Source organism: Prunus avium, chromosome 6, assembly GCF_965620075.1.
Source record: "Prunus avium chromosome 6, drPruAviu1.hap1.1, whole genome shotgun sequence".
In the NCBI taxonomy this organism is placed as follows: Eukaryota; Viridiplantae; Streptophyta; class Magnoliopsida; order Rosales; family Rosaceae; genus Prunus; species Prunus avium.
The window spans coordinates 1,191,766-1,209,627 of record NC_142289.1 but is presented as its reverse complement, the minus strand read 5'-3'; the positions used below and the strand labels follow the sequence as shown (position 1 = coordinate 1,209,627).

The window sequence follows — 17,862 nt, the reverse complement described above, 5'->3', positions numbered from 1 at the left end:
CGACCCGATCACTGTGGCTCAATATCTGATTTAGAAGGACATTAATGGGACAACATGGCAAGAAGGAAGATCGATTAAATGCACATCCCACTCTTGACCAGGTGTCGCTTTGTCTTTCAAACTCCAAGTAAAACAGGTTGGTGATAGAAAGAGAGCATTCAATGCACCTCCCATCCCTGTTCTCCTGCCACTTCATCCCCCATTCCCTGACCCCTGTCAAGGATGTAGGTGAAACAGAAGCATAACATTAAATGTAACTCAATCAGGGAGATAGAGGAGAAAAATCTCATTCATTAAGAGATCTTTATGACCATCCTCCTCCTATAAATACCCCTCACCAATCTCTAGACAAAGGTAATAAATATTCTCATTGTGAGGACTTCATATCCATTTTATATCTCCAACCTTGAGTAGTGCCTAACTTAGCCATCGGAGAGGGTTTAACTGGGAACAGCCCCAGTCAACCCTTCTTCTGATCTTGTTCTATACGTGCAGGTCCATACCCAGGTTTACACGTCAACGAGATTAGGATCAAGCCCAGGCTACCTACGTGAGGGGGATACCGGGTCTACAAATAGGATTCCTATTAAAATGTTTTACTACTATAATGAATCAGGTAGAAAAAGAAGAGAATGGTGATGTGCGTTGTGTTTTGCTCACTTAGATTTGTGAGGGGTAGATTGCCCTTTCGGATTTAGCCAACAATGAAACCTACCTTGAGGATCAAGAAACATATCTGCTGAAATATCTCTTATCAAAGCAGGTAATCCAGTGCAACCATTAGAAAATCAAAAGCAATAATATAGGGGTGATCTTACAAATCCATGACTATCAACTTAACTTTACAAATCCTGTGCAACCATTAGAAACAACCTTCTGTTTATAGGCTTTGTATGACTCTTATTTATACCTGTTCCCTGAAATTGCATGTCCAAGCAATCTCCTGGCACTTTTCTTCTCGTAATCTCTTTCATGGCAGCCACAGACACCACCCTTGGTCATCCACACTTTTGTGTGGTGACCGTTCTTTTGATTTCTCTTGTATGCCAATCAACAGCTAATGGTGGGTTCAGTGCCAAGCTTATCCACCGAGACTCTCCAAATTCACCGTTCTAAAATCACTAAAAAACTCCTTCCAAGCTGAAGAGACCAATATTCTATCAAAACATAGCACAATCACAAGTAAGACCTGACAATGGCTAATATCTTATGAAGCTCTCGATTGGAAATCTGCGGTTCGATGTTTATGGCATTGCTGACACGGGCAGTGATCTATTGTGGACACAATGTGCACCCTGTGATGGCTGCTACAAGCAGATTAATCCCAAGTTCGACCCCAAACAGTCCTCAACATATAGAGTAGTGACCTTTCTTGCGATGCACAAGAATGCAAAGCAATTGGCACCGGGCCATGTTCGCCGCAACACACGTGCAGCTACAGTTATGCGTCTGGAGGTGGTGCATTGACCCAAGGGGTATTGGCTAAGGAGACAATTACAATAACATCAACATCAGGGGAGGCAAATTCCCTGCAAAATATTGTGTTTGGTTGCGGAAATAACAATAGGGGTTTTAATGAGAATGAAATGGGAATAGTTGGCCTGGGAGAGGCTCCTTATCACTTGTTTCTCAATTGGGTCCTTTAGTTGGGGGCAAAAAATTATCATTCTGTTTGGTGCCATTTCATACTGAACCTAGCGTTGAGAGCAAGATCAGTTTTGGGGAAGGTAGTGAAGTATCAGGGGATGGTGTGGTTTCAACGCCTTTGGTGCCAAAGAAGACAAAACCCCATATTTAGTGTTGGAGATAAGCTTGTGCCATTTAGTTCTTCAGGGAAAGTTTCGAAGGGCAACATGTTCATGGACACAGGCACACCTCCCACACTTTTGCCGCAAGATTTTTATGACCGCTTGGTGGCAGAAGTGAAAAATCAGATCCCAATGGCACCCACTGCAAAATGATCCAAGTTTGGGAACTCAGTTTTGCTACAATAGCAAGACCAATCTCGAAGGACCAATATTGACTGTGCATTTTGAGGGTGCTGATGTGAAGTTGACGCCAACACAGACCTTCATTTCACCAAGAGATGAGGTTTTCTGCTTTCAGCACAGAATGTCACCAGCGATGGCGGTATCCATGGGAACTTTTTTCAGTCAAATTTCTTGATTGGTTATGACCTAGAAAAAATGGTGGCGTCCTTTAAGCCGACTGATGCCAATCAGGTCTAGCCCAAAAGAGAAATTACAGACCAGTGATTGCAGGTTTGAACTTCATGGCACTTTGGTAAACAGAAGCGAATTTCACAAGTTGGCCAAATACAAAACCTGTCAACACCAAAAGCAAATATGCAAATACAAAAATCCAAAAAATACAAGAATTTATACTAATTCGGCACGTGTTTAGCCTATGCACGGGTCAACTTCAAATTAGCGCGGGGGAAATGCTCCTTTTTGACCCAAATATTTAATTAGTAAGTGATCTGCCAAATAAATGTTAACTGAGCTGAGCTTCCCACTCTCACCGAAAAATTGCTGGCGTGGTTTGATGTGGAGACTTGAGAGAGTTGACTAAGCTGATGGATACAATGAAGGGCAATTAGCGAGAAATTATATAATACTACGGTAGTATGGTCACGTGGTATATCTTGTACATGTGTTATAATATGAGTGGACGGTATGGTTTATTTCCCTCCTTTTAGGAAATAATATCAATAAATATCTACTTCTATTATAACACGTGTACAAAATGTATCACGTGATCATACTACCATGGTATTCTATAATCACTCGTAATTAGTATATATAATATCTTCATAAGGACGTAACACTAACTAAACACTTGAATTATTCATATTTTATTTCTCCCCAACTTCAAAGATATTCCCATATATGCGTACCAGAGACTAGTCTGGGTGGTTTGTTGCATCCGCTACCATCTTCTCATATTGGTAGGTGAAGCAAAAATTCATTGGAAGATTGAATAAACCAAGCTACCTTAGCTGACGGCCATATTTCCATGTGTAACACTTCTAGATTTTAAATAATAATATACATGTTTTTAAAGTAGGCATGAAATTTCATGTGTGGCTGGGGAAGAATTAGTAGGTAATCTAAGGCAACCATTAGAGAATCAGCAAGCATTAATGTAGGTGACCATGGAAATCCATGTGTGCCTACTTATACCTTTCTCTAGCCATCAATACAAATCTACCACTTTCTGTTTCAAGGCTTTGTCTCTCCTTAAATTTATATCTGTTGCCTGAACTGAAACTGGATGTGTATGCAAATTTAAGCAATCTCATTTTCTTCTCTCCTATAGCTCTCTCTCATCTCAGTCTCTCTCATGGCAGCCGCAGACTTTGGTGCAGTGACTATTCTTTTCGTTTTGATTGCATGTCATTTAGCTGCATCAGCAGGTGTTAATAGTGGGTTCAGTGCCAACCTTATCCACCGAGACTCTCCAAATTCACCATTTTCTTCCAAGAGCTTCAACAAAGCTTTTGGACGCAGACGCTCCATGAGACCAGTATTCTATCCAAACAGCGCACGAGTAAGACCTGACAAGGGCCAGTATCTGATGAAGCTCTCGATTGGAAATCCACCGTTTGATGTGTACGGCATTGCTGATACAGGTAGTGACCTTGTGTGGACACAATGTGTGCCATGTCATGGCTGCTACAAGCAGATTAATCCCAAGTTCGATCCCGAGAAATCCTCAACATATAGTGACCTTCCTTGTGATGCACAAGAATGTCGTGCAATTGGCACTGGGACATGTTCACCTCAACACACCTGCAATTACACTTATGAGTATGGAGGTGCTGAATTGACCCAAGGAGTCTTGGCTAAGGAGACAATTACCATAACATCCACCTCAGGGTAGGCAACTTCCCTGAAAGATATTGTGTTTGGTTGTGGACATAACAATACTGGGACTTTTAATGAAAATGAAATGGGAATAGTTAGCCTGGGAGGAGGGCCCTTATCACTTGTTTCTCAATTGAGTCCCTTAGTTGGGGTCAAAAAATTCTCCTTCTGTTTGATGCCATTTCATACTGATCCTAGTGTTGAGAGCAAGATCAGTTTCGGGGAAGCTAGTTTAGTATCAGGGAAAGGTGTGGTTTCAACACCTTTGGTTTCCAAAGAAGACAAGACCCCATATTTTGTGACAGTTGAAGGAATTAGTGTTGGAGATAAGCTTGTGCCTTTTAGTTCATCAGGGAATGTTTCAAAAGGCAACATGTTCATGGACACAGGCACACCTCCCACACTCATTCCACAAGATTTTTATGACCGCTTGGTAGCAGAAGTGAAAAGTCAAATTCCAATGACACCCGTAGAAAATGATCCAAGTTTAGGTCTTCAGCTTTGCTACAAAAGCAAAACCAATCTCAAAGGACCAATATTGACTCTACATTTTCGGGGTGGGGCTGATGTGAGGTTGTTACCAAAACAAACCTTCATTCCACCAAGAGAGGAGGTTTTCTGCTTTGCAATAAAGAATGTCACTAGTGATGGTGGTATTTATGGAAACTTTGCCCAGTCAGATTTCTTCATTAGTTATGACCTAGAAAGCAGCGTGGTGTTTTTTAAGCCAACTGATTGTACAAAAGAATAGGCTTTTTTCTTATTTTCTTTTCTTGGTAATAAAATAAAAGGTTAATTTACCATTTCTTTTGTCTATTCAAGTAGTTTAGTACTTTAATTTTCTTCACTAGATTGTTGTCCTTGTTCGCGAGCATCGGTGCCACTAGCTGTGGCAGGTAGGCCAATGGTCATTGTCATTGGACACCAAAAAAACAAAAACAAAAACAAAAACCCAAAATATATCAATGCTACTTTACAACCACGAAGACGAGGTTAAAACTTTTTAGTGAGGTGTTGATCAATTTGGTGCTCTAAAAATTGAACCGCAAATTTCACCGTCAACATTGAATTATTGGTGCTAATAGCATTCATATATGATAGCAGATAATAAGCTTGATCCACATAATTCTCTACGCAATACAGCATGTACGTACTAACTTACGGATCTAACTAACAAGGACTACATAAATAATCACAAAAAGCAAAAATCCTTTTGCACAAAAGGGACGTACCCTGATTCCATAGCAGCAAACTAATTGCCAATAGGGACGATTTATATGGGGGCTGCACACGTCGTTCTAAAGTGGCCTGTTTGATTGCACCGACTACAATGCACAACTCGCTTCACACGGCCACGGTCTTCTGCTCGAACACGCTTCTTCCTTGGTCTCCCTGGTGGACGGAGTGACTTAGGTGGGTTGATGAGAACCTCAGCCACATTGCTTGCATTTGGATCTCCATCAGATAACTCCATCCATAGGGATTTGTCTGGAATAGGATGTATTGTTTGTGAGTATGTCTTTCGATAGGTGGTAACTGTGAAACAACTCTCAGTAAATCGATTGACTTGCTGCCTGCACGATTTAAGTGCTGCAACAGCATGTGCGCATGGCAAACCATAAAGCTGCCAGCCCCGACAAAGGCAGCAACGGTTCCGAATGTCCACAACATTTGTCCCTTCATGAGATATAACTTCAAATTCAGCTTCATTAGCACGAAGGACCTGAAAAGTGCGTGCACGCTCTTCAGCCTCCGCAACGCGCCTCTCTGCACTAGGCACAAGAATCGATGTCCACTGCATACTGGTCTCTCGACGCTCATTGAACCAAGTCATTAGCTGCCTTCTAATGAATTCCATCATCTGAATTATTGGAAGCCCCGACGCCTCCAATATCCAAGTATTTAGCGATTCAACTATGTTAGCTGTCAAATGCCCAAACCGTGTTCCCTCAAAGTAAGCAGTAGCCCACAAGCGAGCTGGAATCCGTCTAATCCAATATGCAGCATCTTGTGATATCTCTTCAATCTCTAATATTTTTGCTTCGAATTCAATTACAGTGAGAACATGAGCAGCTTCCCATAAAAGATTAACAAGCATTGTATTATTAAACTCCTTGCGGAAGCTATCGCTCAAATGACGCATGCAAAAGCCATGAAAAGCAGTAGGAAAATTTGCTTCAACTCCATCTACAATGCCCTTCTGCCTGTCTGACAAAATTGTAAGCCTAGGCATGTTTTCTGTATTAATCTCAAGCAGATTATGAAGTTCAGAAAGAAACCACATCCAATTATCATCATTCTCCTCGTCAACAACCCCAAATGCCAGAGGAAAGAGAGCACCATCACCATCGAAACCGGTCGCAAGAAGCAAAGTACCCAGATACTTACTTTTCAAATATGTCCTATCAAGCCCAAGGAGGGGCCGACAAGCATTCAGGAAACCATAAATTGATGCCTGAAATGATATGAAGAGACGCTGGAAGCAGTTATCATTCGGGTTTCCATAAACAGACGCAATACTCCCTGGGTTTGTCCGTTTAAGCTGTTCACAATATTGTGGAAGCAAGCGATATCCTTCTTCAAACGATCCACGCATTGCAGCCATGATACGCTCCTTTCCTCGCCAAGCTTGCTTGTATGATAAGGTGATACCATGAACTCGATGAATCTCCTCCAGTATCTCCTTTGGCTTATAATTAGGGTTCTCTCTAAGCCGTTGCTCCACAGAATTTGCAACCCACTGAACTGAGGCTTGCTGATGGCCAAGATGAGAAATTCCTCCACATGAATGATTCTCATGGATGGTCCTGATTGTGAAAGTTGGAACTCCTGGGAGCTTTGCAGCATGAATACGCCATGGGCATCCCTCACTGGCACATTTGGCAGTGAAGCGAGTCTTGTCAGATTTAATAGTCTGCATTTCAAAGTGCAAGGCAATGGCTGTATCCCTTAGAGCCCTCCGGCAACTCTTGACATCAGGGAACTCTTGGCCCACTGCCAATTCATAATTGGGATTTACAATCGCCATACGGGCCTGAATTACAGGACTGGAGCTGAGTACAAGCTGGGATTCCTGGACACTCATATCATGGGCAGATTCTATCCCCATTTCATGATTATGATCCATAGATAATTCCAAATTTTCATCAAGTTCTTGGTCCTCTGGGACAGCCAGCTCATTGTTCTCTACTAAACCCAACTCATGGTTCTGAGGATGAAGAGCCAACTCATGGTTCTGAGGATGAAGAGCCAACTCATGGTCATCATGATTAGGTTTACGATCCATACCTAACTCATCCCCATGCCCGTAGCTGTGACCATCATCCCCTTCTTGCTCATGGCTCTGTCCTAAACCCAATTCATGGTCATGAGCATGCCCTAATCCCAGGTCATGGTCATGAGCCTGCCCCAAACCCAAATGATGCTCGTTGGCCTGTCCCATACCTAAATGATGATTGTCGGCTTGTCCCAACTCAAACTCATGATTTTGCCCAAGGCCTAGGTTATGATTGTGGCCCAGTACCTGCTGATTTTGCCCGAGTGCTAAATTGTGACTTTGCCCAAGTATCAACTCGTGGTTAGCCATTCACGAATTTATCACGATGTATCAAAGTATAAAAAAGACGTCCACAGCTCCACAGCCTCCCAAAGTAACTACCAATTATAGTTGGAAGCACTGCGTTCAGACTGTACTAAAGCATGCCTACAAAGTGACATAACTACAGTCAATAGCCAATCACATACCTCTATCAGATCAAGCATCAACACTAAAATCTACACGCACATCTCCATATACAATAAAATTAGCAAGATAATAAAGATAATCAAACATTGGAAAATATGAAAGGACACACTTAGCAAGACAAACAACACCTGGCAATTTTTTACATTCTTTCACTTCTCGAAGCTGCATGCCTTGAAAGCAAGTAACCGGATTACAAATACCAAAAGAGAAAAAGATAACCTAATATAGAATCATGAACAGAACATACCAGACTGAAAACCCCACCTTCAGCATCTTTTATCACATTAACATTAAGAAACCGCGAATTCGCAAATCCACAAGAACTTTGAAACAAAAAGTGCATCCAAATTTGAAATAAGCAAATTTAAACCATCAATTCCGGTTATTGGAGATCTAAACAATCAACCAAAACAAGCATCATCTGCTTCTGATGAGAACAGTATGAAAAAAAGGAAATCGAAAGCTGAACTAGACTTTTCACATTGGAGAGCTATTAAAGCATAAGCATCTCACCACTACCATGGACATCAGCTCAAGTGAGCTTACAATCTTTAAAACTGAAAACATAAACACAAAGTCCAGAATTTAACTTCCCATTCGTTTGAAACAGTTTCCAAGCCACCAAAATAGAGTACTCTAATTCAGTAACTCTTACTTCATAGAAGACCATTAACCATATAAAGAACAACGGAGATGCAGAATGGGAAACCATGCCACTCAAAACAAACAAATTTATTTTGTTAGCAAATCGTCATTGACAACAAAGCCAAAATGTTCAAATCCTTGACCAATGCATTCACGTCTAGAGCTCCATATCTTAACCAACTACTAAAAAAATAATCTTTGAACCAAGACCATACCCACCAAACAAAACAATCGTTCCACCGAAATTAACAGCAAAACAAGCTAATTTAACACATTAATAAGACACTCAAAAAATAAAAGCTCAACCAAGCCAAGAGAACATATTGAGAGGACAAACCAAACCATACACAGTAGATAAAACATTCATTTGGACCGGAATAAACTTTCACAGATTGATCCAAATAACACAAACCTATCAAAGAACGCCCACAAATAAAAGCTCTCAACAGTGAAAATCAAACAACATGATACCTGAAATGTCCGAAACCCTAGCTTCAGACCCTATCACATCCACAAATTCATCTTCTAATTAACCAAATCAACAGAAGACAGAACTGGGTAGTGCTCAAAACTCCAAAAATCGAAGTCCCAAAGCGGCGCAAGACGGATCGAGCTCGAAAGTCAAGGTCTTGGAATTGCAGGAAGAGAGAATGAGAGAAAGAGAGACAGAAGATGGAGTGCGAAAGGGGGACAGAAAAAAAAAACAACGATAATTTGAAAAGAGGAGTTGAAGAATTTTGGCGGGTAATTGTGCAGAAAATCGTGAAGGGCAAGAAGGAGACGAAGAGAGATTGGGAATTACAGGGGCAGAAGAGGCAGTGTATGTGAGGGTTGAGAAGGGAAATACAGGTACGAGGGCTTTGAGAGAAAAAGGGGTATTTAGGTCAAAGAAATTGGGAATGGCTTTTCTGAATTTACTGTTTTGCCCCATGGGCTATCTACTGTTTTTATATTTGCATTGATTTTTATGGAAAGGCACCCAAGAAAATAAAATAATATGAATTGTGGGTTTATGGGTTTGTGGCTTTGTGGTTTTTTTGGGTATTTTGAGGTTTTGAGCTTAGATTAGGAGTTGAAATCTATCCATTAAAATGATTTTGAAAAACAAAATATTGCAAGTGGTGACAACTTTTTCTATGTAAATAAAAACAAATTTTATTTTGTCCATCATAGTTTGATCAAAGGATGAATAATACAACTATGCATGAAATTTTGAATTGGATAGATCATCCAAATCAGATTGATCACATAATGTGATGGCTAAGAACAAAACGTAAGCACAATATAAGCAAAATATTTATTATATTCCAAATTAATTACTTTTTCTAATTAAGCTTTAAATTTTCTTAATTGGGGCCACAATGTCTAAAACTGCCCATTGCAGCAAACCAGAGCCCAAAAAAGAAAAACGACAAAACTACATGAGGATGAGGGAGGGGCCCAGTACGTGAGAACTGAAACTTAACCCATGATTCATATGGCCCAAGTGATCAGCACAAACCTTACTTTTTCCTTCTGGGTTGACGTGATCAGCTTAAACTTGTAATACAATTGCCTCATATGGTTCAACAACAATCGCAAGAGAGAGTGATGATATTTCCAGCCCTCCCTTATTTTCTCACAAACTTTATATTTTCAGTAAAACCTATGAACATGCCAATTACTAATTCATAAACACACACGGGTGGAAATAATAGCACGTATTCATGATAAGAACAATCTTATCGTCAATTCATAAACAAGGTACAAGTCGAAATCCATAACTACAATTTGATTTGATATGTACAAAAATCTAATTGATGAATTGGCATATCATTCTATCTCATCCATAAATCCAATTTGGGTAAGTTGCGTCGTGGATATGCAAATTATGCAATTGCCAATTGCTGCTCCAAATTAATATAAAGTGAAAAATATCCTCATCCTCTTCTTCACCTTCATTCATAATTAACCACTTGCATTGTTTTGTAACCCATTATTTAATATCCTCCATCTCTAGGCCTTGTTTCTCTAGAGACAATGTTTTCTTCAGCTTATTCTTCCTCCTCTGCCAGCTTGAAGAAGAGAAAGAGAGAGAGCAAGGCCAAGGTTGGTCAGCAGGAACGTCCAGTGAGAAAGATCACTGAGAGCTATTGTGGGGGTCTTTTGTTCCAGCAGCCTAACGAATGGGCTGGGGCTGCTGTGAGAAGAAAGCGAGCAAAAAGGACCTCCCGAAGCCTGAGTTCAAGAATCAGACTCCCAAAAGAATTTTTAAAAGGGCTTGCTGAAGCCTTAGAAAAATACGTTTGGGTTCTTCTCACCAACACCCAGAAGAATGCACGAAATTCGTTGATGACTCAGCATGAGGAGCTTGTGGCATGGGAGCTGAGCTTTCACAGGTTTAGCAATTCGAGAGAGAGAGAGAGAGAGAAATCAAAGCATGAGTTCCTTTTAGAGAGGCAGGTTTTAGAGTGGGAGAGGGGAAGATTAGGAGGGCTTCTATCTTAGAACAGGGAGAAATGATGGGAGTAGAAGATGGGGTAAATTCCAGTTTGCTTGACAAAGCTTGGTCTTGCTCTGGAATGGTGTCTGTTGCTGGGTAGAGGAAGCTCTGTTTTATAGGTGTTTGGAACCCTAATTTCGTTGATCCTCCATTCCCACTTTTCCTCTGCTTGTCTCCAATAACTTCCTCTCTTGTGAAACCCCTTCGACCAGAGTGCCTGAGTCCAAGGTTTCTTGTGGTTCTAAGGTCTTATGCGGCTGGAATTCTCCATGGGGATGAGGCGCCACCTTCTTTCTCCCTTGGTTTCCAAATCAGAGCTCGCAGAGGAAAGAGAGGACAGAGGAAGTTGTTTGTCCACTGGGTATTTCTCCTACACACATGGGTTCCCTCTGGTTCCTTCGATGGCTTCTTGTTGACCGTTGTGGGGTTTTTCAAGGTTGGAACACGACGCCAGATTTTTTTATCAAGGACCCGAGCTGGGCTTCGTTCATTTGTATTAGGTTATTAGTGCCCTCTCTTCCAGCGGCTCGCACGCTTTCGTCCAGCTGCTGGAAGTGGGTTATTCGTTTTTTGGGCTTTCTAACTATTATGGATTTTCCTAAACGCTACAGCAGCCTACGGGATGTTCTCCTAAGGCATTGGACCCCATTCTTCTCTCTCTCATGCTAACCCATGTATTTGGGCCCGAGGAATGGGCCTGAGTTTTAGTGCTCCCAAGTGGCCTAAAACTTCCATTCCTCAGTCCCTCAATGGGCCCTGTGAATGCTCGTACCCATCCATGCCACAACCTTCTCAGCAAGCCCTGTGTAATTACGTGGCTTGGGCCCACTCGAGCTTGTAGCATGGCACAATGGCATCGCAAGTTTATTCGCTGTGCTTGTGCTTGAGTTTAATTGTGCTATAATAAGCCGAGATTGAATTAAATAGCACCGGATAGGCTCATAAGCGTGAATTTATAAAGCCGTTGCATTTTTGGCATGTTTGCTTAGTGTGATGCGTGACCCATGGCTCGTGTAGGTGTGTCCTACAGCTTCCCATTGTGCCTCGATCGAGCTTCTTTTGTGATTAATTATTTGTGCCGGGCCGAGAATGCGCTTGGGCCTAGCCCCTGGATTTTTGGGCCTCAACAGCTATGAAGTTTATGAGACTATGAACAAACGTCGTTGTACCATGGAGTTAGCGAACAGTTTTTTGAGGACCGAAAAGATGAAACTCCTTGGGTATTTGAACGACATCCACTTGTTTATCTACAAGTTTCAAGAAACTGATTTTGATGGCAACCCCCTTCCAAAACCTCCACTGTCTATGCTTGATTAATATGTTCTCCTTGTTTTAGTTAAGTTTAATTTATGTATATTATGTTATTAATTGGTTTAGTGCATGTGATGTTTGTGTCACTTGCTTACCTAGGACTAGGCGTGCTTAACAATAAACAACGGTGATGTTTGATTCTTTTTGTTACGGTCGTTTTGTTTCTTATATAATTTGTCATTGCAAAAGCTGTTCCTTTTTTTTCATTATTGATTTATTTTGACAAGGGTTGCAATTGCAAACTAGTAAAATTGGACTTGTATTGTGTGATCCGTTTACAAAATGCAAATTCCATCTTCAAGGTTCAACAAAAATTTATACCAAAATACTCGAATTTATTTATCAAGCATGATCTGTGCCCAATTACACGTGACTTATGGACAATTACAAGTTTTCATTTTATCTTAAGAAATAGAAAGAAAAAAAAAATACAAGTGTGCTTAAGGGCTTTCTTCTAATTCCCAACACGTGGCCGCCATTTGTCCTATACAGTGTGTAATTCACTGGAAAAAGAAAAAAATAAAAGAAGAAGAGAAGAAAAGGGCCAACTAGCTATTTTTCCCGGGAATCTTCGCTGTTCATCTTTTTTGGATGGGAAATCTTTGCTGTTCTCATTGAACAACAGCCCATCCAATCTTTTTTTTTTTCTACTTCTTTTCATTTTTCTTTTTTAGGGGCACTTTCGGTATCGTGTCGTTTTCTCTTATCAACAGCCGACTTTTTGGCCTTTGTCGGCATATATTTCAACAGCAACTTTTGAATTGCTTCAGTTTTTATATTTCTAATATGAAAATCAAATAGTGAAGGGGCCAACGTGCATATGATGTTGTAAAGCTTCAACCTTTCTGTTGGGCTTTTGTTTCTGCTTGAAATCTCTCACCAAACCAATTATTCGTTTTTCGTTTTGGCATTAGTCCGCCCTCAATTGGGTCTCTTTCATTTCCACGCTCTGCCCTCTGAATATTCAGTCATTCACTGCTTTCTTTGGTTCCACCACACATGAACAGGTCAGATTCTAATTTTGTAATTGTAAGTAAGTTATTGTTTTCAATGCAACTTATATTTTTATGATTTGATCATCGTAGATTTTGTTGTTAATTGGATTGGTGGGTGTGGTAAATATTCTTTCTTTATGTGAATCGAGTCTCTGTTTTGTACTGCCAAGTTGGTTTAATTAGATTGAATTGGGCCATTAGCCTTTTGATGGGTATTCATATTTCAAGTGATGAAATTTCAAATTCAATTTCCGTTTTTTCTTTTATCATTTTGCTGATAAGCTGGCTTTTTTGGGGTCATTTGTTAGAGTCGTTCTCGTTAGTAATCTTGTATTGGAATTCTGGATATGGGTTGTTTCAGTTTTCTTGTTTACTTGGATTTGCTAGCTTCTTGGTCAGGTGTATTGATCTGCTAAGAGAAATTGGTCACTCCCTATTGCTATGTGTTTGTGCATTTTATGGCGTTGACCCTTAAAAGTTTCTGCCGCCTTGGGATGCAGATTGGTTTTAGCTTTTAGTGGAAGTATTGGCTTGGATGATGTGGATCTTGATGTATGAGTAATAACGTCTTATCATGTTCATTAATACTGGTTTGATATGCATGCTAACGGTTCATTTGATATCGGGTTTTCTATGAGAAAGGGGGTTTCCATGAGAAATGGGGTTGCGTTTCATATAAATGTTTTGTTTGTTAGCTTCTGGTATAGTTTTTTCATGGTTATCGACTAATTGTCTATGAAATTGGTTTATGCATGTCACTTACTTCCCTTTTCTATTTTTGGGTTAAGATGTTTTCTTTCAAAATTCTTAGGTTTGGTTTTTTGTTTACTGCCTACTTGTTTACTTTTGGCTCACTTTTCAATCCTTGGTGCCTTCTCAGTTTATGGGAGGAATGATGCAGGCCTAGCTTCTGGTGTTACATTAGTTGTTTCTTTGATTGTTTTGAACCTCCCTTGTCCATTACTGGATACAGTGCTGAGTTTCATCTTGGAGTACTGATTCTTATTGGAGGACTGGAGTGTTTTCTATTTCAAGCACATGGCTGCCATGGGGACTTCATCTGCATTTATGCAGAAAGCCCCCCAGGATGTGACTAAAGTTTTGGTAACAGCTATCTTTGAGTGGTTGCTTATTTCTATGCTGTTCATTGATGCCATATTCTCCTATATAATTACAAAGTTCGCTTATTACTGTGGATTGCAAACACCCTGCCTGCTGTGCTCAAGACTTGATCATGTTTTGGGCAAGGAAAAACTTGGTTATTATTGGGACCTGTTCTGCGGCAATCACAAGTCAGAGGTTTCTTCATTAGTTCTTTGCCATGCTCACCATAAGCTTGTAGATGTTCATGGAATATGTGAAAGTTGCCTCTTCTCATTTGCAACAATTAATAGATCCAATGCTGTGACATACAGATTACTGGTGGGTAAGCTGGGGGATGATGCTAACTTTGATTTTGATCAGGACCCATTACTTGGGGGTCATAAGCCTTGCCTTTCAAGCGGAACACTTTGTTCTTGTTGCAATCAGCCATGCATATCTCGGGGGCATTCTCAAAAGTTGATTCAGACAAAAAAATTTGGGTCCGAGGCTGAACTTGATGTGCCCTTATCTCGTGATATTGAACATAATCGGAAAGAACTGAGGAAGGGACAAGATGAGTCATATATTTCAGTAAGAGCCACTCATGTGAGAGATAGTGGGCTTCACCCTTTATCTCATGTTGGATACACAGAGCTCAAGGTTACTTCTGATACTGAATCGGAAGTTCATTTTTCTGATGATGATAATGCAAGTGGTTTGATTCATGAAAGATGTGATCCCAAGGAAGATATCTCTGCTCAATATGCTGAGCCCCGCATTATTACTCCAGCACTGATAGATCCAGCATCTGTGCCCAAGCCTTCACTTTTGGCATCACAGGCACAAGTAGATCCCAACTCCAATGGTAGTACATCTGTAGCATCAACTGTTGCCTTTGGCCATGGATTGGAGGAACTTAATTGGCAAAAAGGTGGAAGCAAGGCTGATTTCCCTGCATTAACTGAACCTATCCTTGACAATACCCCTCCATCATCAAATGCAATGGAAGCCCCAGTTGAAGTATCAAAAGGAAGAAGTAAGTTCACAATTTTTTGAGTTTCCTCTTTTTTCTCTGTGTCTTGATTTTGCTCTTTTTTTCCCTCTAGAGTTCAAAATATTATTGCTTTTTGTTTGAAATGCTTCTGCATAAAGCACCCATTGTTTACTGCAGTAAATTGACTTCACATTGTTCATTCTTGTCTGTGGTGATTTCTCTCAGAAGATGTGACAGGAACTCGTGAAACTGATCAAATATCTGCGGCAGAACCTAGGGAATTGTACAAGGGAGGAGTCAGGGCACTCACAACATCTGAAACAGGTGTGGAAACAATCCCCGTCTCAAGCAACACCGATCAGCAAGTAACCAATGTTTTAGATCTCGGTGATGCTTATAAGCTTGTTGTTGTTAGTAAAGGAAGGCAGTTATCTGGTGTGCTTGCAGAACAATGGATTGGGAAGGACTCTTCAAGAGTTACTGAAGATTTGAAGGTCTTGCTGTCACAATTGTCTGGCAATCGAGGGAATGAGCAATCAACAAACGAAATGAGTCCAAAGTTGTCCTCAAATAGTGGTGATTTGAAGGCTTCCGATTCTTCCAACTCTATTGGATTGCAGTTACTTCAAAAGAGGATCTCACTTGAAAGAAACGAGTCTGGGTTATCTCTGGATGGGAGCATTGTCAGTGAAATTGAGGGTGAGAGTGTTGTTGATCGATTAAAACGGCAGGTTGAGCATGACAAGAAAATTATGAGTGTTTTGTATAAGGAGTTGGAGGAAGAAAGAAATGCTTCTGCAGTTGCTTCTGATCAAGCAATGGCCATGATTACAAGACTGCAAGAGGAGAAGGCAGCACTCCGCATGGAAGCACTTCAGCACCTACGGATGATGGAAGAGCAAGCTGAGTATGATAACGAAGCACTTCAGAAGATAGATGACCTTCTTGTTGAGAAGGAGAAGGAAATACAAGATCTAGAGGCAGAGCTGGAATTTTATAGGAGGAAGTTCCCAAATGAATCGATGCTAGAGGATCTGCCAGAGACAACCTGTGATATCCAGGCAAGGGATATTGTGGTGGATCATTCAGAATCAAGCAGCATTGAACATTGTGCTAGTGTTCCTAAACATGTGGACACTGGAAGGCCTCATACATACAGCACTATGCCTTTTAGTGATGAGGATGGTGGTAGGGTAAAGACTTCACTTTTGGATTTTGAAGATGAGAAAATACAAATCTTGCAATGTTTAGAGAAGTTAGAGAAGGCACTTTCATTGTTCTCTAATAATGGAGTAAACTCGGATTCATCTAAAGGTGATTGTTCTGAAAATGGAGGACATGGGGTTGGCAAGTCGAATCTGCATAATGGTGATGGAGGTTCTCAACAAAATGATGCAATACGAGAGAATGGTTTGCCAATGCAACATCAAGTGCCTGTAACGTCAGGACATATTTCATCCCTTGAGAACCCTCTGTTAAACGGTAAACAGAGTGAAACTTATTGCAGTGGGCAGAACTCTGAAGAGCTCTGTCAAGTGACTGATTTAGCTTCTCTTCCGATCCTGATTTCCGATCTGAATAAGAGGTTGAAGGCACTTGAGGCAGACCGAGGGTTTCTTGAACGCACAATGAACTCACTTAGATATGGAGAGGAGGGACTGAAGTTCATTGAACAGATAGCTTCCCACCTGGGGGAATTACGGAAGGTCGGGATAAGAAGAGATCAAACTTCAGCTTGAGCATGTATAATCCCTTCACAAATGTGAGTTCCTTAATCAATCCTTCCTACTCATGCCAGCATGTCTATATCTCTTTCCCTTTCGTTAAAAATGTAAATTGTTCTATGTCAGGTGGCATGCGAAATGGAGATGATGTTCCAGAAGGCAGAAGCTGGACTGTATGATAGCCAATATATGTATTGTATTGAAGATTGTGTACGAAGTGTACAGAAATACTAGCTTGTTTCCTCTCAACACAAAGAAAATGATAGGATCCCCATATACAGTTGGTCATTTTTCTCCCTTCCCCGCCTTTTTTGGGGTCTGGCATATTTCACTTTTTACCTTGGAAGAAGTATGTAGAGTTAGTGAGCCTTTTCTTGTTTTCCTTATTAAATTTGAGTGGGTGTTTATTCATTTGTTTTTTTTCTTCAACTTCTTTTCTTTTCCATTTTTGGTTTCTGGAGTGGATGAGTGATTGCACTGTAAAACGGGTTTTTATTGTGTGTAAACTGTAAATTATACCGTTGTGATCAATAAGAAGATTGATGCCATTTTGATTTGTGCTACCTCATAATTTCTTTTCTTTTTCATCTTCATTAAATCTGTGTATACTGTTTTACGTGTTTATGCAAGTAGAATCATCATCTATGGACTTTATGGAAATCTCGCAGGCTTAAGCACAAATCGAGTCAAATTTGAAATATTTAGAGTTCTATTTGATGTATAACTGGAGACTCGAAAACCTATCTCTAATCACATAATTGTATTGTTGTTGCCTATAAATAAGAGGTAAATATTTACGTCTAAAATATATTAATATTTAAAGCGTATAGCCGCGCGGCTATACTTTTAAAATATTAATATAAATTTAAAGAGTATAGCCGGGCGGCTATACTTTAAAATATTCGTATAAATTTAAAAAGTATTACCGCGCGGCTATACTTTTAAAGTATTCGTATAAATTTAAGGAGTACAGCCGGGTGGCCATACTTTAAAATATTCGTATATACAAAGAGTATA

General features: G+C 40.3%; 2 protein-coding genes and 2 pseudogenes across 2 annotated transcripts; 3 read left to right on the top strand and 1 right to left on the bottom strand.

Moving 5' to 3' along the window:
- Positions 1 to 972: 972 nt before the first annotated feature.
- On the top strand, positions 973 to 2,228 carry LOC110754267 (aspartic proteinase CDR1 pseudogene; annotated as a pseudogene).
- Positions 2,229 to 3,516: 1,288 nt separating this feature from the next.
- LOC110754241 (aspartic proteinase CDR1 pseudogene) lies at positions 3,517 to 4,617 on the top strand (annotated as a pseudogene).
- Positions 4,618 to 4,904: 287 nt separating this feature from the next.
- LOC110754344 (uncharacterized) lies at positions 4,905 to 9,140 on the bottom strand. The gene is made up of 2 exons (XM_021955403.2): positions 8,728 to 9,140; positions 4,905 to 7,569 (listed from the first exon to the last, which is right to left on the bottom strand). The coding sequence occupies exon 2, from the start codon at positions 7,450 to 7,452 to the stop codon at positions 5,140 to 5,142; it is 2,313 nt and encodes a 770-aa protein (XP_021811095.1). The 5' UTR covers positions 7,453 to 7,569; positions 8,728 to 9,140; the 3' UTR covers positions 4,905 to 5,139.
- A 3,487-nt stretch (positions 9,141 to 12,627) lies between these two features.
- LOC110754292 (myosin-binding protein (Protein of unknown function, DUF593)) lies at positions 12,628 to 17,408 on the top strand. Its single transcript, XM_021955347.2, has 4 exons — positions 12,628 to 13,056; positions 13,925 to 15,163; positions 15,347 to 16,883; positions 16,972 to 17,408. The coding sequence occupies exons 2-3, from the start codon at positions 14,083 to 14,085 to the stop codon at positions 16,858 to 16,860; spliced, it is 2,595 nt and encodes an 864-aa protein (XP_021811039.2). The 5' UTR covers positions 12,628 to 13,056; positions 13,925 to 14,082; the 3' UTR covers positions 16,861 to 16,883; positions 16,972 to 17,408.
- Positions 17,409 to 17,862: the final 454 nt, after the last annotated feature.